Genomic DNA, 21,097 nt, shown 5'->3' with positions numbered 1-21,097 from the left:
TTAATCAACTATTAAATCCCATTTATGATAGCCAAAAGTTCAAGATTTAGTGATTTGAATTGCTGACTCTCCAAATTAAAAATTTTATACCAAATTTTTCTTTCTGTATTCACACAGCACAGGTGGTATGAAGACTATACATGAATTTTTAAAGAAAATATTAATTTTATCCATTCGGTGGAGTCCTTGTTACATTGGTGATATGAACTGAAGCACCAGGTGCTCCTGTCCTGGTCCCTGTGATGGAGGGAGCACGGCAATAATACCTGAAACTTGCTCTTGAATCTACGGGGCAGCATGCCAATGGCACAAAATTCAAGAAATGTTTACATGAGAACATTTGAGAAAGATGCGTAAACGCTATTTAGTTTTTCTCTTTGAGAAAGAGGAGTGGCCTTATGGGAATTTGATTTCTTAATGTTTAAGATCATCCTAGACCTTTGTGAATGAAAAGTAGAAGCTGAATTTTGGGACAAGATGTAGAAAAACAGCATGGAGTGTGTTTTTTTAAATCATTTTATTGGGGTTCATACAACTCTCATCACAATCCAAGCATATATCAATTATGTAAAGCACACTTATACATTCATTGCCCTCATCATTCTCAAAACTCTCGCTTTCCACTTGGACTCCTGGAATCAGCTCTTCATTTTATCCCTCTTCCCCTCCCCTCCCCGCTTCCACCTCACTCATGAACCCTTGATAATTTATAAATTATTGTTTTATCTTATCTTACACGGCCCGGTTTCTCCCTCTTCACCCACTTTTCTGTTACCCATACCCCAGGGAGGAGGCTATATATAGATCATTGTGATTCATTCCCCATTTCTATACCCCCTTCCCTCCCAGTATCGCCACTCTCACCATTGGTCCTGAGGGGTTCATCTGTCCTAGATTCCCTGTGTTTCCAGATCCCATCTGCACCACTGTGCATCCTCTGGTCTAACCAGATTTGAAAGGTAAAATTGGGATCATGATAGTGGGGGCGGGGGAAGGAGGAAACATTCAAGAACTAGAGGAAGGTTGTGAGTTTCATTAATGCTACACTGAAGCCTGAGTGACTCATCTCCTCCCCACTAACCCTCTGCAAGGGATGTCCAGTTGTCTACAGATGGGCATTGGGTTCCATCACATGCTCCCCTCATTCACGATATGATTTTTTAAATATATATATATTTATATATATCCTTTTCATTACTCTGGAATTGTTAGGTGGTACAAACAATCAACACCCTCAACTATGAACTGAAAGTTTGGAGGTTCAAGTTTATCCGGACATGCCTAGGAAGAGAGTCGGTGATCTACTTTCAAAAAATCAGGCACTGTAAACTCTCTGATGCAGAGTTCTCCTCTGACACTCATGGGGTTACCGAGTCAATGCCATTGCGAACCTTCACGAGAAGCTTAGAAGACAACACCAGACGGAGACAGCTATGATGGGGCAGCTGCTTCCCCTGAACTAGTAGGCATTTTTCTGAAATAAACCAAGTGTTGATGTCAAAGGTGAGAGTTTGACCAAATCTAGTAGTCAAAGATGACAGCCTGCAGTATGGATTACAACTCAGCATACAGAAGACCAAAATGCTCACAACTGTACCTAAGGTAACAGCATGATAAATGGAGAAAAGTTGAAGTAGTCAGGATTTTGTCTTGCTTGGATCCACAATCAACACTCATGGAAGCAATAGTCGAGAGATCAAATGACACATGACATTGCATAAATCTCCTGCATAAGGCATCTTTAAAGCATTGAAAAGAAAGAATCTTACTTTAAGTACTAAAGTACGCCTGATCCAAGCCATGGTATTTTCAGTTTTCTCATATGAGTGTGAAAGTTGGACATTGAATGTGGATGGCAAAAGAAAAGGCAATGCATTTGAATTATGGTGTTGGCAAAGAATATTGAAAATACCATGAACTGTCAAAAGAACAAAAACACCTGTCTTGGAAGGAGTATAGCTAGTTTGCTCTTTAGAGACAAGGATGTCACATGAATTCTGGACGTTTTGTCAGGAGAGACCAGTCCCTGGAGAAGGGCATCATGCTTGGTGGAGGGGCAGCAGAACAGAGGAAGTCCCTGGGCAGGATGGACCGACACTGTGGGCTGAAGCATAAGAACATTTGTAAGGTTGGCGCAAGACTGGTCGGGGTTTTGTTCTGTTGGACGGAGGCTTGCTATGGTTAGGAACTGACTCGATAGCACCTAAAACAATAGATTTTGTAACCTAGGGAAGCAATGCAAATTTACGCTTCTCCAAGAGGAGTTCTAACCTCCATTTTCCATACCTTTTCCCTCTAGCTCTCATGCCACTGAATTGGAATAGGTCATTTAATGTCTGCCAGGAAAAGGTGCATCAAATTGGAATTTGAGAGCAATCAAGAAGAATGCTCTATTTTTTTAAAGGAAGATACAAAACTGGCAATCCTTTTTAGGTGAACATCGGCATTCAAACAGCAGTTGGTATAGAGTTAATTCCAACTCTCAGAGCGCTCACGCGTGTCAGAGCAGGTCGCTCTCCATAGTATTTTCAAAGGCCAATATTGCCGAAGTACACCATCACCAGGTCTTTCCTCTTACGGGACTCCAGTGGACTTGCACCTCACAAGTTTCAGGGAACAGCCACGCCCATCAAACCACTGCACCCCTTGGGGTCCCCTAAACACCCATATTGTTGTTAGGTGCTGTTGAGTGGACTTAAACTCAGACTTACATTTAACACAATGAAATGTTAGCTGATCTTGTGCCAAAATCTCAATAGGGACTCCACGAAAAAAATTCTTTAAGATTAAAAAAATTCTCCCTAAACACGGAGCCCTTGGTCCTTGAAAAAGGACAGCGTACTTGGTAAAGTACAGGGCAGCGAGGAAAGGAAGGCCTTTCACGAGATGGATGCACACAATGGCTGCAGCAATGGCCCCAAACATCCCAAGGGGAGGACGCACAGGCGTGTACACATGGTGGCTGTGAGGCAGACCAGACGCCATATTCATGAGGAAGCAACTGGGAAGGAAACAATGACAGAAATAACTTCAAATCTATGACGGGACCTCAACAAGTTCACTACCAATGGAGTTAAAGATACTGGAATTTGGAGGGATAGTTGACTATGGCCACCAGACAACATGCACGGAAAGTCTCAGCAACTACCAGCAAGTCTCCATTAGGAGGGAACCCTGCACTTCCTGGCAGCAAGAACAACATCGTAACATCTCAGTGGGCCCACATTCTTCAAGTTGGAGAACAGCTATGCCTGATGACACCCCCTTTTTGATGGACCAGCGGCACCAGCTGCTTCTATGAGCTGTGTTTCGCCCTAGCACAACCCTTTCCCCTGACTAGAACCTAGCCAGTCAAACCTCATATCTAACTGGCCTCTGGGGCCTTGCAAGCATAGCAGATGGCTTTAGTTTTGCTTTATTTTATTTTTGTCAGCTTTGTACTTTTGTTCTATTTTAATATTTTTATTGTTTTCCCTAGTTCTCTCCTTTCTTCTGGTGTCCCCTTCCAGCTCATCCCTATCCTCCTGATAATATGCATTCTCCTACAGCAAACATAGACTCTGGCACACCCACCCAAACACGAGGTTTTTTTTTCTTTTTTCCCTCCGAGGGCGCAGACCTGCCCACATTCACAATGCCATGGAAACATAAGTTTACCACCCCACCCAACCCTTTTGGCTTTTGTCTGTTTGTCCCTCTTTTTACTGCATATCTACCCTGCTCTCACTCTCTCTTTCACTGAAATATACGTCCATGAAAATTGTTAATTCTAGTTATCCCTCTTAAAATATATTTTACATAATTATTACAAATCTGTTGGCCTATTTACACAGTCACTATTATTACTATCATTGCTTTTATTTTATTCTTTCTCCTCTTCCCCTCAATTTCCTCACTTACCCAACTCTCTCACCTTTTCTCCATTTCCGATTGTGTTTTTTCCAGCTCCTATTAGAAGTCTCCCACATCACTAGACAGAGCCAACTCCCTCTACGTGACTGAACAGCTCGATTAGCTGTACCGCTATGCTGAGAAAACAGTAGGCAGCCACAGGAAACCCCAAAATCCAAACAAACAAAACAAAAGTAACCAAACCCAAAGGAATACTCTGAAAAAGAGGCCCTAAAACTTCCAGAAACAGAATTTAGAAGAATGATATTTTGGTCCTTTCAAGAGATGTGGGGGATCACTCATGAGAACAAGAGAAGAAACTGAAAAACTAAAATCTTTAAACCGAAAGGCGTCCCAGAAGATCAGCACTGGCACCATAGGATTAGGGAACATAGTAAAAGCCCTGAGGAGCAGAATGGGAAAAGGAAAATGGAATCAGTGACCTCAAAGATCATCACTCTGACTACAGTCGATGAGAGAAACAGTCAACACAAGATCATGGAAATTTTACCATGCACTTTCTGAAGCTCTCTTTCAGAGAAAGTCATTCTCCTTCAAGGAAAGTAGGCCAAATCTAAAGAACACCGTTACTAATCAGAAGAAACTTCCATCTAAATATATTAAGGTAAAAATAACAAATGAAAACTTCATAAAGCATCCAGGTTTTGTTTTTGCTTTGTAAGGGAAGGAGCGGATTCTGAGGATTCACTCTTAACATTAAGTATCAGAAGGAAATGGGAAAATTTACAGAGAAAATTGGCAAGACCTCAAAGTTAGTAATAATAATGACTAACATTTTTCATGCTCTTTAGTATCTTGTGCCTTTTTAACCATATCATATGTATTAATGTGTTTATTTTTAAAATACTGTACCATATATTACTATAGTTATGGTAATTTTATAAATTTGAAAACAATGAAATTCAGCAATTAGATAGTTTCCCCAAAGCCAGCCAGCTATCAAATGTTAGATCAAGAATTTAAATTCATCTGTCTGTCTTTGGTCATTGTATTATATTGACTCTCTTGCCCTGGAAATAAATTGTTTAGAAGGGAGCACAAAGTAAAAAACCACTGTTGGCTAATCTAAGTTTATGAACACATATTGCCCATGTATAGTTTTCTGGAAAAAAATTTTGAAAAGGCATTGGGATCATAAGACAAGGGAATCAACATAGAATAAAATGTAAAGGTAGGTGAAGTTGTAGTATATGCAAGGAAGCATAAAGCCCCGTTAAAATGCTTTTTACATATAATTATTTATATGAACCAATGATAATAGCCTGTCATTAAGAAATGAGAAACATTCTTGACTTAGTCTGGGTAGACTAGAGAAACAAAATTCATAAACACTCATACTTTATGAGAGAGAGTTGTATATAAACAGTAAATTTACATTAAGAAAGCATCCCAACCCAGTGCTGTCCAAGCCCATAAGTCCAACATTAGCCCATATATCTGACACCAACCTAAAAGGTCTTTCTCAAGCTCATAAAACACACGAAATGATGCTGACTGCAGGAGGAAAGCCAAATCAGTGAGTGTGTAAGTATCTCAGCGCTGGCAGGGGTCTCCACACGGCTGCTCCAGGGCTGCATCAGGGTAGGTCCATGTGGCTTCTCCTCAGGGATGTCTTGCAAGGAAGTGTGGACCTTGCCAGCTGAGGCAGAGAACTAGCTAAGGCAGCCGCACACTGGTCCGACCATCAGAGAGCAAGAGACAAAAATCTTAACTATCTCAATCTACCCCTTGCCAACTCGGCACCTGTACACAATTCTTTAGCCATAGATAAAATTTTGAAACAAACAATAAAATATCTGTTCCTAATAGGATAAAAGTAAAATGTATACAATTAAAATGTGCCAACCTCATTTAGACATAACATTTTATAAATGAACAAAACAAAAACATCCTATGCCTAACAATTACAGTTAATTCACACATAACCTTAATCCTATAATCCTATGAATCTATACCCCCACCTATGAAAGCTTATAAGCCAACCACTTCATGCCCTTAGCCCCCCAAATTTGGGAATCCAATTTCTATACTGCCCACTTACATCAACCCAGTGCTCTGAGTAGACAATCATATTCTTTGACATGAAGAATCTTCATTCCTGTTGAAAACATGTCAGTCTGCAAAGTCAAATCAGGACAGACCACCCATAAAGTCTTCAGAAGTATGCACCAGTTCACAGACTCAAACAACTCCCCTTCACCTGGTCGGGTTCTGGTCAAATCAATGTGGGCTGCCTCACTTATCCTCCACAGGGTGGCCATTGGTTGCCTTGCATTTGCACCACGGGCTCATCACAAATACTCAAAAAGCCTACTCACCTCATGCTAGGTCACGGACTTTAAACCAGCCAACCTACTCTAATCTTCTCTTTTTACTGTAAACCAAGTCCACACGTATCAGTGGCCAGACTCAACCTGTCTCTTTATTGCTGCATTTCTCCCACTTCCACTCAATAAGTGGATCCAGGTGGCCACCTAGCTAGTATTTCAGCTTGCCCACAGGCTCTCTTTAATGTTTAGTCCTAGAGGGGAATTTTCTTCATGGTGTCAGATTTTTTGCAGCTTCTGACAAAGACCACTAGAGTTCACATTTCAAATCCAAAGATTCTTTTTTTTTTTTAAGTCTGTCAACAGCATCTACACATTTCTCTTCACCTTCTAATATGCTGAGTACTCCAGAGTCCTGGGTGGCACCAATCTCTTTGAAGGCTTCTTTCCAAGTATGTCCTACACCCGTCTAAAGATCAAATTAATGACTCAAGTCAAGTGGTCTTATAAGCTCTTGATTTTCATACTTCCCAATAAACATTTCTATCAATCATTATATGAAGAATAAGCAGAAGAAATCAGTATAAACAAAATAGAATCAGATACTAAACTCAGTTCTTAAAACAGTCAAGTTCCATCCTTATTTAGCTGGTCTAAATCCTTATCTAAACTATTCTATTTGTATAAAAATATGGAATTGGTCTCTAAGAGCATTAAACCAGATCCAGACTTTCTGTCAGCCATTTTCCTTGAGCGGCTTGGTTTCTGAGAAATTCAAATGCTGATTTTTACCTCTGAGCTCAAAATATACATTAACCACATTCATTTTCACCATTTTACACAGGAATAGCTAAAGACTACAACCAAACATAATAAAACTTTAACTTCCTATGTTCTTTCCAGAAAACAACCCAGTAAACTGCATGGACATACCTGACTTCTGGGTAGCTGAAGAAACAACATTACCATGAGTAAAAGGTCAAACAAACATCCACTCTCCAACTTTATTATTTGTTTCTCCAGTACCCTACTCCTGGTAACATAATGAGTTAGTCTGGGTAGACTAGAGAAACAAAATGCATAGACACTCATATTTTATGAGTTTTATATAAAGGGTATGTTACATTAAGAAAGCATCCCAACTCAGTGCTGTCCAAGCCCATAAGTCCGACACCAATCTATAAAGTTCTCTATCTCACAAAACACACGCCATGATGCCGAATGCAGGAGGAAAGATGAATCAGTGAGTGTGTAAGTATCTCATCGCTGACAGGGCTCTCCACGCAGCTTGTTCAGTACCCAGGGCTGCATCGGGGTAGGTCCACGTGGCTTCTCCTCAGGGAGGTCTCACAGGAAGTGAGCCTTGCCAAGTGAGGCAGAGAACTAGCTAAGGCAGCCGCACACTGGTCCGACCATCAGTCAGCAAGAGACAAGAAAGGCAAGGCTCGTCAAGCCATTTATCTCTCCGCCCTTCAATTAATCCCACGTGTGTTCATTAGCCAGGTTGGCACAATGAACATTAACTATCACAATTCTTTATCATTAAGAACTGGGAAAGGAAAGGGGAAAGAAACAAGCACATGTTCCTAAGACTTTGGGGAAGGGCATAAGTCTTAACATTGATATGAGAGAAATTTAGGGTTTTTTATTTATAATTAACCACATCTCATTATCAACAATATGCATGCCTTACAAATATCCAAAGTGTGGGTGGGGAACAGGATATAAGAAAAGACAAAAACATCCAATTATATGTTGCCCAAAAGTCATGCCAAACCAGAGAACGAGAATGGATTAAACACACTGAATAAATGCAAGAACAGGGAAGTGGGAGCTGCACTGTTACGATCCGGCACACAGAACTCAAGGCTAAAGTGTTAAATTATGCAAGGAAGAAATCCTTTTCTTTTCCCATGAAAGTTAAAAGAGAGTAAATCCAAACATTTATGAATATGTGACAAGTAAATACTGTATCTCAAGTTATATAAAGCAGAAATCACTGGAAATATTAAAAAAATTGAGGGAGGGGCATCTCTGGTGCACTTGGACACACTCCATAGTCCATCTCATAGTAAAAAACAGGTCAATGTAATCTGAATACTGGTTTACAAAGGCGTCCTTGTTTTCTGTTTCTTTCCAGTAGCACGAGCAGAAATTGGTCAATCCATGTTCTAAGATCACAGTGCAATTAAACGAGGAATTATTCAGTATAGAAAAATGAATCCTCATCTTTAAAAAGGGCAACAAATTACAGGTTTAAATACGTCTTGGATCTAAGAGAAAACATTATCCTCTAAGATAATTAATTGATTATGAAACTATTGAGAACCACAGATGTTTTTAATGAGGTGACCAATTTCAAATGATGCCCTCAAACAGCTGTCAGGCTGCAATGAGCAATTCAAATTACAATGAAAAACTGCAGAAAATAACTCACAGCTCTCGAGTCAATCAATTCCTAGAGAGGGTTAGCGGTGGGCCACTCACTGCAAGACTGGCAGTTTCAAGCCACCAGCTACGCTGTGGGAGAAAGAGGAAGCTTTCTACTGAGGCAAAATTTATAATTTTCAAACTCATAGGGTCAGTTCTCCTCTGTGCTATAGAGTTGGTATGAGTCAAATTATAATAAACAGTAAGCAAGCAAAGAGAAGTTACAATAATTATTCACAAATTATAACAAAAAAGATGACAAGTGGGAAATCATTCTAAATATTTGAACAGAACAATAAATAAAAATTTGTTGCTTTTTTCCAAACTAAATGATAATTTCAATGTGAATATCTCTAAATCTTAAAGATTATGTTTTTAATTGGAAAATTTTAAATAATTAAGAAGAAACCATATGAAATTCTGAGACATAATTGTACATTTTTTAAGACCTTAGGGGGAGGAGTCATTTACCATGTTCTCAAACCCTGATGTCTTCAAGGAGAGGAGTAACCTTGTCAAAGTATCAAACAAAAGCAAAACCAAAAAACAAGTCTTTACAACAGCAACCAAGTTGCAACTAAAGTTAAAAGGAAAAGTTAAACTCAATAAAATTTGCAATATGGATGTCACAAAGAATTGTTGGTGATAGATAGCACAGTGTCCTTCTGTGTTGGACAGGGTTCTCTAGAGAGACAAACCAGATTGCTAGTAATTATATATAAATATATTTATAAAGATAGATATATAATTCAAGAAATGAACTGTTAAATTATATAGATAGATAATACAAGAAATTAACAGTTAAATTATAAAACAGTGAGACACTAGCAGTCCTTTAAAGCGTGAGAGCTGCCAGTTGCCAGTCCCCTTCTGTAGAGAGAGCTGGGCTATATATACCCAGGCAGCAAACAGCAAGGCAGGTCCCCAACTGTTATCAACTGTCGGTCCCTAGCTCCAGAGATGAACATTCCAATCATGTGGGCTTAAAGGAACCTCAACTTACAGCGACACAGTCCACAGGCTAGGCATCCCACAGGTAGTGTACCCCTTTAAACTGAGGCACAGAACAACCAAGGTGAGGCTCACCGAGCCATTTATCCCTCTGCCCTTCAGTTAATCCTACTTGTGTTTATCAGCCAGGCTGGCACAACAAAATATAGCACCTTCTGAAGCAGAAAGACAAACAGCATGAGAGACAGAGGCCGTGTGTGGCAGGACTTTCACAAAATGAAGCGTTGCCTACTGTTAGTTAAAACTATATCTTTGCCAACAATTCTTTTCAATTACAAATTTATCAAATGTCAAAGAATTGATGGACATTTTGGTGACCCCTGGAGAGTACAGTTTTCCTTTGACTACTAACCTAATGATTACCCCATTACCTGCTGCCATCAAAGTCAGTCCAGTTCAGAACAAGCTGTGTAGGTTCCAAGGCTGTAAATCTGTAGGAGAGCTGACAACCTTGTCCTTTTCATCTAGAGTGGCCGGTGGGTTTGAACTGCTAATCCTTCAGTTCGCATCTTAATAGGCTCATATTCACCCAGAGGCACTTAGAAGAAAGGTCTTGTGATAGACTTCTGGGTAACTCCCAGCCAAGAAACCTCAGGGAACAATTCTACTCTGTGAATCCTGCAGTGTCCATGATGCAGACCCGACTTACCCATATCTGGTTTGGTTTATTGATATTTTGGACAAAACTGCAGTCACTATAGGAAAAAATGTGCATTGATACCTTTTTCTATGAAGAACACTTATAAACATGTATCAAGAGTTTCTTAAAATTTCGTGCTTTTTGATCCAGAAATTGGAATTCTAAAACTGTATCTTAAAGATATAGTCAGAAATATGTACAAAAATGATTCATGGTATACAAAATAGCTCTACAATCACAAAGGAATGGAAATAAGTCTTTATCCAACAACAGCCATTTGGTTAACCAAATATTAATAATATGATATTGCACATAAAATTAATTGGCTTTTAAAATTCATTTACATGGGAAATATTGTATTGCTAAATAAATAACTTGACATTGGAAAATAGTAATAATACAGTAAAATGTCTGTAGAAATTCACCATCGTGATAACTTGTTTTTAGTCATGAAACTATGAGTAATTTTTGTTTTCAAATGAAGGGAAAATACAACATAATGTATCTTTAAGCTTCCTTTTCAAATGTAAAGAACTACTTCTTTAATACCAGAGTATTTCTATATTTCAAAAATATTGATAGTAATCTTAATCATATAACCAGAAAGGTATTTTTCTAAGAAATTCTCTGTATGAAACTTTTGTTTTTTGTTTCTCTAATGGTAACCTGTCGAGAATGGTAAAGGAGAGCCTCTCGGCCCTGAGGGCTAAAGGTGACATGGGTAGAGAAAACCAAGCGAATGTGTCACATCGCTGACATGCACGATTCTGTGGGCAGTCCTTCTTTACCAAGGTTGAAAACAAGCTTAGACACCTGACAGGTGCTTGCTTTTAAGCTTCCGAAGAACATCTGCGGGGGGAAATGACCCCGTGAAGCTCTGTGGTTTTCCATCCCTTGAGTACTAGATTCTCAGACCAGCTTCCAGTCTTCCTCCATCAGAACAGGCAACCCTTACTTACACAAGTTCCCCTACACTTCCAAAGTCTAACCTTGCAGAGGCCCGCCAGCAGGTATGAGCAAGTGGTGATCACAGCTTGGAAAGAAAGAGACGACGATCTTCACTGTCAACTCTGAGTGAGTCGTAAGTTTCAGATTATGCAAGTGCTGTTTGGCTTCTTAGACTAATCTTTTGGTTCCATAGCTGCTAGTTCTTTATTTGAAATATTGTTTATGATTTATTATGGAAAAGATTATTTGGTAGCTGTGGGCTACTTGAAAACAAAGCCATATGTCTTGTTAGTGCTGATGAAACAAAATTCCATCTACTTGCTGCTAAATCAGACTTCGTTCTCACCCCTCCTGAGGGATTTCTATTATTCGGTCAGGCAAGAAGATCTATGTACAAAAACCTCCAGTGCGCAAACTCACTGTGAACACCTTTGTAAAAGAGTAAAATGAATGGGATTTAACATATATGAACTGTGTTAATAGTGTAGTTGACCCGATAACAAGCCCATCTATTATCTAATTGTGAGCTGATGCCACATTTAAATTGTATTCACGTAAAAACTATGTGGTCTATTGGATGAATTATGGAAAATTGATCATCAACAATTTGTTTAAGGAAAATTTAATGCCAATAGGTTTTCCAAGGTTGCCATCTTTACAGAACAGACTGTCACATTTTTCCAGAGGAGTAGCTGGTGGGTTCAAACCACCAACCTTTCAGTGACTAGCATGTGAACTTTTAATTACAAAAAGCCTGGTGGCTCAGCCTATCTGGTAGTATGGTCTGGAAAGCCACCTTCTGAGCACCTGCCTCTGCTGAAGACAAAATCTGAGATGACTAAACCATCCTGGTCTTCAGCTTGATATCTGTCATATTAATCTGAAGGCTGGTTTTCCTTACAAAAAAGTTTCTCCACTAGAATTCTATCATTTGTTCTGATTAGGTTAATCAGTTAATTTTTTGAAGTAAGGTTAAACAAATACAGCGAACTGTTAGATAGTTAACACATTCAGTCTCTTACTCATGTCGGAGCCAGGCTATTTTCAGCATTGGGCTTTTCTTGTGCATGAAGTATCTGCGGGGCGAGGACAGAAATAAAAGGATAAAGGCAGAGCTCAATGAAGTGTTGCTTGTGAGAGCTTTTGTTAGTCAGAAGGTGGCATGGTGTTAGATGTTCGGGGTTTAGAAAGATAGGTTATCAGCACATGAATATGGATTATAGTCTAGGAGGTGATTGACCTTAAAATTTTGCCTAGAATCACAGTAGATTGGCTGATTATGCTTAAAATAAAAACTTGTTATCTTTCTCACCACCACCATGACCATCATCATCTTCATGATCATCATCGTTGATGGATAAGTAATTTAGGCACTATCTAATAATTATACTTTGCATCTATTGCTTCAGTTAATCCTCCTAATAACCACCGAGTAACTATTATATTTTTGTCATGTGAGTAAATTGAGGCTTAAGCCCAAGGTGAACACAGGGAGGGGAAAGGAACTTGAATCTAATTCATTCTAGCTTCTGATTTTTCAAGTCTGATGTAGTAATCACTCAGTTATAGACTAGAAGATATTCTATGACAGCTTCTACTGTCATGTTTATAGGTGTTTCTTTCCACATGGGGAGCATGTACTAGGGTCTAGTCACTAAAATCTGCTAAGGGATGAAGTGCACCAAGTGCAGTCGGTTTGGGTAGGTCTAGCTATTTAAAAGGGCAGCGTGGCTGATGTCATAAAATGCATAACACACGCACCTAGAAAGAGAAAGGGAACTAAACGGCTTTTCCGATTGTTTCTCTGCATGTGCATTTGGCAAATCTGCCCCTGGTGCTTCAGTGGCTATTTTAATGCAGCCATTTCTTTGCATGGATTTCTTTTGCTGCGCAATTGTCTGTGTATTCTGCTTTCTTTTTGGAATCGTGGCTTGCAAGGTGTTGAATTCTAATAGATTTGAAAAACAAGGCCATATTTTAATTCTCCTTAAAATTAACCCCATCTTTTCAATGATTCCATGACCTGTTTTCATACCTGGTAATATTTTGTGGTCTCCAACCAGATGGGCCGATAACAGTGGGTTCCTTGGAACCCGGCCGCCACAGCACCCCTGGTGCTGAACCGTGGACTGGCAGCACGGATGAGCGAGAGAAGCACGTGAGGAAGCTGGAGGTTGACATACATCCTGGTAAGGACATGTCATTACCTGCAAAAGAAGTCACAGAAATCGTCCGCCAAAGGCAACCCTATCGCTATCTTCCATTTTTGCATGCGTTTCCCCCATGACATCTTTGATTTCCTTTCCCTTAATGACCATGAGGGCAGGAGGTGCTGGGGAGGCCTGATCATCAGGAACTCTAAATCTGTCATCAGATATGACTATTGCTCTCTTTTGTTGCAAAAGAAAAAGAGAAAATTCAAAACAAAGGCAGGGCTTTGATTGTGAAATCCTGGTAGATGTTTTCAGATCAGAATAATGGCCGATTTGTTGTTTCCCTCCCAGCTAGTTGAAAGGTAGGCACATTTTCCTAAGCTGACGCACTGGAGACAGCGAGGACCCAGCGCATCTCACAGTGAATCCAGTGGTGCCCTTCCCTTCCTAAAAGTAGGCAAGGATTGTTATGAACATGCCACCTGACTTTCAAAGAGAAGTAGGCAGCCATAAGAGGGGCAGGTTAGAGTGATATAGCAGGGCAGGCTAACTACTCACATAGAGTTGGTCAAATCAGTTTTTCTCATAGTTAGTGAACAACGTTTTAAAAATCCTTAATTGAATGTGCTATGTAGTCATCAAGGACCTCCACCTCTACTCTTTAATGATGATGTTGTTATGTGCTTTCAAGTCAATTAATGAGAGTCATCAAGAATCGTGGGACAGAAATTAATCTGCTGCAGGCTCCTGAATGCTGCCAGAAGACACAAGACTCCTGGGTCAGAATAAAAAAGAATTTATTACTCATAGCAAATAGCAGTAGCCAGTATATCTCCTTTTTTGCTAGTTTCTGAGTCCTACCACACCATCACCCCCAGCAAACAATATGGAGAGAGCCAGATGACACATGTGTATCGTGGGCTGAGTCAAAACGGGAAGGAGCCTGGGCTTCAGGACACCAGTCAGTAAGCCTGCCTGACTTCTTCTCAGGAGGGTGAGATTAAGTTATTATATTGGATAGTAAATTGCCCTTTGCTTTAGAAGCAGACAGTTTATTTTTGAAGGCTATTCTATATATATATATATATATATATATCCTTATAAGGATTGTCTGGAATTAAAAATTGGCAGTGTCTGTTCTCACAAAACAGGAAGAAACATAAGGAATCCACGTATAACTCTTTACACAATAGTTTCCGGTCATAGGAATGGGGCGGGTTCTGATGCAAAGCCAACTCAGCACTTTCCAGCTCTGCACCTGATTGAATGATGTCACTATCTACTCCCATTCATCAGGAGGTTTGTACATGTTACCCAATAACTTATGAGTTCCTATAAAACTTAACTTTCTGATACCTTTGAATTTTGTTGACCTCATCTACTTTGATAGGTTATTGTGAAGATCATCAATAATGTGTGGAAGCATCCAGCAGAGTTATGGCAACTTAACATCTGCACACTACATGGTAGATTACTCAAATACACTTCAGAGATAGTCAGGGCAAGCCTAAAATATGCTTGTTTTCCAGAAGAAAGTCTCAGCGAAGAGTTCCAATATAATCGTATTTATTAAATTATTAACAATAAAATAACATATTGCATTTTAAAGAGCAGTGGCAATTTGCCAAATAAAGTAAACAATTTGAATACTAATTTGAATGTGGGCAAAGATTTTTGGAAGTACTATGAGCTCCCAAAAGAACCAACAGGTCTATGTTGGAAGTAGGACAGTCAGAATGCTCCTTAGAGGCAAGGTTGGTGAGACTTCATCTCGTGTACTATGGACACGTTGTCATAAGAGACCAGCCCCTGGAGAAGGACATCATACTTTTTAAAATAGAGTGAAGAAAAAAGAGAAAGACCTTTGACAAGATGGATCGACGCAGTGGCTGCACCAATGGACTCAAATATAAGAACAATTGTGAGGATGGCCCAGGACCGAGCGGTGTTTCATTCTGTTATAAGCGAATGGGGGATCAAAATTTCGTCACGTTTTATTCCCAAGTTCCCAGAACTGGCGTTCTCACCCAGGCCTGTCAGATCCCAAGTCCACATTCATGTCATTCCATTGGGGTGCCCTTATTCAGAGACGTTGCTGACTCTCATTAGGATGTTTCAGAGAAAAAAAGAAAATGATGAAGCTACATTTTTTTAAAAATGCCATGTTTCCATAATAATCTCTCTTAGGAGGGCTTCCTGGTCTCCTCCTCCTTTGCTGCTGGAAGGCCAGGTCTGACTTCACTGTAGGGAGTATGTTCACACAGCAGCTCGGCTGGATGCCCTTAGCACTTTCTATCTTAGAATTTCAGCATAGTGTGTTATTACATCTTGTTGAGGCAATTTCATTCCATGTTTGCCTGAATGTTCTTTAATTAACTCATAAATTTAGAGGCCATCTTTGCAAAACAAAGGACTTCATTTAAATGTTTTTATAGCTGACTTCTTAATATACTTTCATGAAGGAATTTGAATAACAACAGATATAGTATTAAGAGGCTTGACACACACGTTGTTTCCTCATGTTTTAGTTTAATTTTGTTTTAAATCCAGTAATCGTCTCTAATGAGAAACAATGTGCTCCGTTCTCTCAGGTGAATTGACTCTCTAGGCTCTGTGAATAAGCACACTTTCCACATTTCCCTTTGGAAGCTTTTTGGTGCTATTTCGGTAATAGTGGATGTGGCATGATGGGGACTGCTATACAAACCAACGTCAACCCATTGATAAAACTGAAATTTTCCTTGTACGCCTTTCAACCAAGACATCAGGTCATCCATAATTATAGGTGCATTGTTTTAAGGGAGATGTAGTTTCAGACACCCCTTGTCAATGAGTTTGTTGTTCTGTGGTGGCCGTGTGCCACTGTCATTCTGGAAGTAAGGACGCTGGTATTTCAAGTAACAGGAGGGTCACCCAAAGGGGACAGGTTTCTGCTGTTCTTTCAGTGTAAGAACAGACTACAAAGAAGGAATAGACGGTTTACTTCTAAGGATTTTGTCACAGAAAGCTTGATGGATAATCTCAAAACATTGGCAGTTACTGAACACTTCATGAATTGAAGCCAAACATTGTCAGAGACAGGCCAGAAGATGAGCCACTCAGGTCAGAAGGCACTCAAAATATGACTGAGGAAGATCTACGTGCTCAGAGTAGAATTGCCATAATGGTGTGGATGGAGTAAGGCCTTCGGGGCTTCCATTTGCTGATGGGACACACCTCAAAATGAGAAGAAACCATTGCAATAATCAATTTACCACTGGAGTGTGCAATGTACAAAGTACGAATCTAGGAAAATTGGGAATTGTCAAAATGAAATGGGACACATCAAGAACGGTATTCGAGGTGTCAGTGAGTGGAAATGGACTGGTGTTGGCTACTTTTAAAATAAGAAAACTATGCAGTTTTCTATGATAGGAATAACAGATTCAAAGGAAAGGTGTCCCATTCATCTTCAGAAAGGATATTTTGAGATCTTTCTTGAAATACAAAGCTTTCTGGAATAAGATAATATCTTTGTGCATACAAGGATTTCTAGTCAATACGACCACTGTTCAAATTCATGAACAAAACACTAAAGCTAGCGAGACAGACACTGAAGAATTCTACCAACATTGTCACTCTGAAATGGATTGAAGAGGAAATCAAGATCCATGGATAATTATTGGAAATGGAAATACAAAAGTTAGAAACAAAGAAGAAAGAACATTAATTGGAAACTATGGTCTTGGTGACAGAAACAAAGCTTGAGGTTACATGATGGAATGTTGCAAAACTAACAACTTCATCATAAATACCTCTCTTCAAGAACACAAAAAGTGACTATACATGCGGGCTTCTCCAGATGAAAGACAGAAATCAAACTGATTAAGCTGCGGGAAGAGACAGTGTAGAAACTCAATACCAGCAGGTAAAATGAAGCCTAGCTTTGTCTATGGAAAAAGGTCATAAATTGCTCATATGCAAATACAGATTGAAGCTGAAGAAAACAATTTAAAGCCCACTAGAGCTGAAATATGACCTTGGGTGTATCCCACATGAATTTCAAGAAGACTTGCATGTTCTTCAAACAATGTATGATTCATTGAACACTAATGACAGAAGACTTGGTGAGCGGTGGGAGAACATCAAGAACATCACTCGTGAAGAAAGCAAAAGGCCTTTGGAAAAACTAGAGAGAAAGAAAGATCAGCATGGATGTCAGAAGAAACTCTGAAACTTGCTCTAATTCATAAAGGAGTCAATGCAAATGGAAAATATGATGAAGTGCAAGACCCAATTCTCACGGCCATTGAACTAATACTGACTCATAGCAACCCCCTGTGTGTTACTGAAACCACAACTACTTATGGGACTAGAATAGTCTTTCTCCTGTGGAGCTGCTGGTGGTTTCAGACTTCTGACCATTTGGATTGCAACCCAACTTGTAGCCGTTACACCACCAGGGCTATAGTGGAACAGAAAATTTCAAAGGGCAGCTTTAGAAGGCAACACAAATATTATAATGAAATATGCAGACCTAGAGTTAGAAAACCAAAAGTAAGAACACACTCAGAATATATGAAACTGAAAGAACTCAAGAAAAAGAAATTCAAGCCTTGAGTTGGAATATTGAAAGAGTCCATGGGCAAAATATCAAAGGCTACAGGAAACACTAAAAGAAAAAGGAAAGACTGCACAGAGTCACTGTACCAAAATGAACTACTCAATGCTCCACCATTTCAGAGGAAGCATATGCGCAAGAACCAATGGTACTGAAGGAAGAAGTTTGAACTGCACTGAAAGCATTAGCCCAAAACAACCAGTTAAATGTTTCAATAAGCCGAAGAAGCACTGGAAGCATTTACTCATCTATGTCAGGAAATTTGGAAGACAGATGCTTGGGCAACTGACTGGAAAGGATCCATCTTTGTACCCGTTGCAAAAAAAAAAAAAAAAGATGACCCTATAGAATGTGTAAATTATAGAACAATATCATTAATATCAGATGCAGATAAAATTTTGCTGAAGATCATCCAACAAACAGAAGCACATTGACAGGAAGATGCCAAAGGTTCAGATGGGATTCAGGGAAGGAAATGAGACAAAATGTATCATTGCTAATGTCATGGATCTTGGCTGAAAGCAATTATTACCAGAAGGATGCTTACTTGTGTTTTATTGACAATCCAAAGGCAGATGACCATGTAGATCACAACAACTATGAATAACCTTGAGAAGGATGAGAATTCCAGAACTTCATTATGCTCATGAAAATTTAAAATGGATCAAGAAGCAGTTGTGTAAACTTAACATGGGGATATTGCATGACATAAAATGAGGAAATGTGTGCATCAGGGTCTCATCCTCTGTACTAACCATACTTATTCAAACTGAATGCTGAGCAAATAGTAAGAGAAGGAGGACTATAGAGAGAAGACTACGGCACTAGAATTGAAGGAAAGCTTATGAAGTGCAGCGACACTATCTTGCTGGCTGAAAGTGAGGAGGATCTGAAGCGCCTGCAGACGAAGATCAGGACGGCAGCCTTCAGTGTGGATCACAGCTCAATGTTAAGAAACAAATCCTCACAACTGGACAAATAGGTAACATCAAGATAAATGGAGGAAAGGTTGAAGTTACCAAGGATTCCATTTTGCTTGGCTCCACAATCGATGTTCACAGAGAAGCTGATGGGATTAAAAGCCACATTGCATGGGGTAAACCTGCTGCACAAGACCTCTTTAAAGTTTTGCAAAGCAAGGATGTCACTTTGAGGACTAAGGTGCTCTTGACACAAGCCATGGTATTTTCAATTGCTTCAGATACATGTGAAAGTAGACATTGCATAAGGGAGACCAAAGAAGAATGGATGAATTTGAGTTGTGCTGGAGAAGGAAATGGAACGTACCATGACCTGCTAAAATGACAAACCTATCCGACTTTGAAAAAGCGCTGCCACAGTGCTCCTTAGTGACAAGGATGGCGAGACTTCATTTTATGTACCTTGGACAGGTTGCCATGAGAAACTTGTCCCTGAAGAAGACATCATGTTTGGGAAAGTGAAAGGGTATTGAAAAAGAGGAAGGTCCTCACCAAGATTGATTGATACAGTGGCTTCAAGAATGGACTCAAGCATAAAAACAATTGTGAGGATGGGCTGGCCATGGCAGAGTTTCCTTCTGTTGTACACAGGGTCACTATGATTTGGAATTGACTTAATGTCACCTTACAATATCAGCTACTACCGACTTACCTAAAAATGATTTATCATAGTATTTGGAGGCAGACTGAAGGGGATATAAGAGAGTATAAGCATGTTTTTTGAAAAAAGAAAATAAGGAAGACACATTGTCTGTATCATAAGCTTACATGATCTAGATGTTGATGCCCTGCTATGATAACTTATTTTATAGCATCTAGAACAGTATTTGATAAATAAAAAAGAAGATCAAATTAATAAAAAATATTAAGATGATTGTTTTAGAAGTTTCTATTTCCAGTGTTATTCTGCAGTTGGAAAATTAAAATGCCTTAACATGACGTGAATTTTCTTATTTTGATCCAGCAAATGTATGTCTTTGTTAAGTAATAAATGCATTTGAAGCCTTTTAAAAAACATGGAATTTATAGTTATTGAAGTATTGTAGCTTGTACATTGTATTTTCCAGGGAATTACGCATAAGAACTTGTGCAATATATCAAGAAGATTATCTATGTTGAAAATTGTCACAGACTACAAAGTCTTGTCTTGCCCTGTGATCTTGTTTTGCCAAAGGCAAATCAGTTTTCGAACATAGATGGGAGATATCCTGACCTGTGCTACAAATTGGTGTCTTTAGAAAAAATTCTTACCTTGAGCCACAAAGTTATTTGATGACCACATCTAGATGAGAGAGAGAGAGAGAGAGAGAGAGAGAGAGAGAGAGAGAGAGAGAGAGAAACCAGTTAAATAGATTCCAACTGATAGCAAACTTATAGGACAAAGTAAAACCACCACATAGGCTACCTTGGGGTTCCCAAGTCAGCTGCCTTAGTCTACCTCAGTAGACTGTCACTTCATTCTTCCACGGAGCTACTGGTGGGTTTGAACCACTGATGTTTTGGTGAGCACTACAACTCTGAAACACTGCACTTTACCTTTTCTTTTTTCTTCTACTGCCATTGAGTTGTTGCCAACTCATGGCGACCCTGTGAGTTTCTTAGACTGCTAACTCTTTATGGGAGTATAAAGTCCCATCTTTCTCCCTGAGAGTGTCTGGTGGTTTTGAACTGCCACCCACCAGGACTCCTCCTATATCATTAGGACTCCTAAATCAAGATAGTATACAAACCCAATTTACACCCATCAAGCCAATTCCAACTCATAGTGATTTCTGAGATTTAAACTCTTTTAGGGAGTTGAAAACCTCATCATTCACCCACAGAGCAGCTGGTGATTCTGAATTACTATGCCAACAGGATGCTTTTTGCATCATACACAAAACCAAAAAACCCAAACAACCCCCCCAAACAAACAGACAAACAAACACACTCCAAACTCATTGCCATCCATTCAGTGCTGACTCAAGCTAACCTCTGTGGGTTTCTGAGACTGTAACTGTTTATGGGAGTAGAAAACAGTCTTCATGTATAACCATTACACCACCAGGGCTTCTTAAGTCAAGATATTAAAAACAACAACAAAAACAACAACAGCACACATACACCAGTCAACTTTGATTTATAGTGATCCTAAAAGGCAGGGTAGCACTCCCACC

At 39.4% G+C, this 21,097-nt stretch overlaps 1 protein-coding gene across 1 annotated transcript in view; it reads left to right on the top strand.

Moving 5' to 3' along the window:
* Positions 1-21,097, top strand: part of ERICH3 (glutamate rich 3) — a 127,432-nt gene that overhangs the window by 92,736 nt on the left and 13,599 nt on the right. The window contains exon 13 of the mRNA XM_075537396.1: positions 13,272-13,397. Coding sequence (XP_075393511.1) covers positions 13,272-13,397 — 126 coding nt within the window. The remainder of the gene's footprint in view (positions 1-13,271; positions 13,398-21,097) is intronic.

This window comes from Tenrec ecaudatus, chromosome 1, assembly GCF_050624435.1.
Source record: "Tenrec ecaudatus isolate mTenEca1 chromosome 1, mTenEca1.hap1, whole genome shotgun sequence".
Classification (NCBI taxonomy): domain Eukaryota; kingdom Metazoa; phylum Chordata; class Mammalia; order Afrosoricida; family Tenrecidae; genus Tenrec; species Tenrec ecaudatus.
The sequence above is the reverse complement of the archived record's forward strand: the minus strand, read 5'-3'. Positions and strand labels throughout refer to the sequence as shown.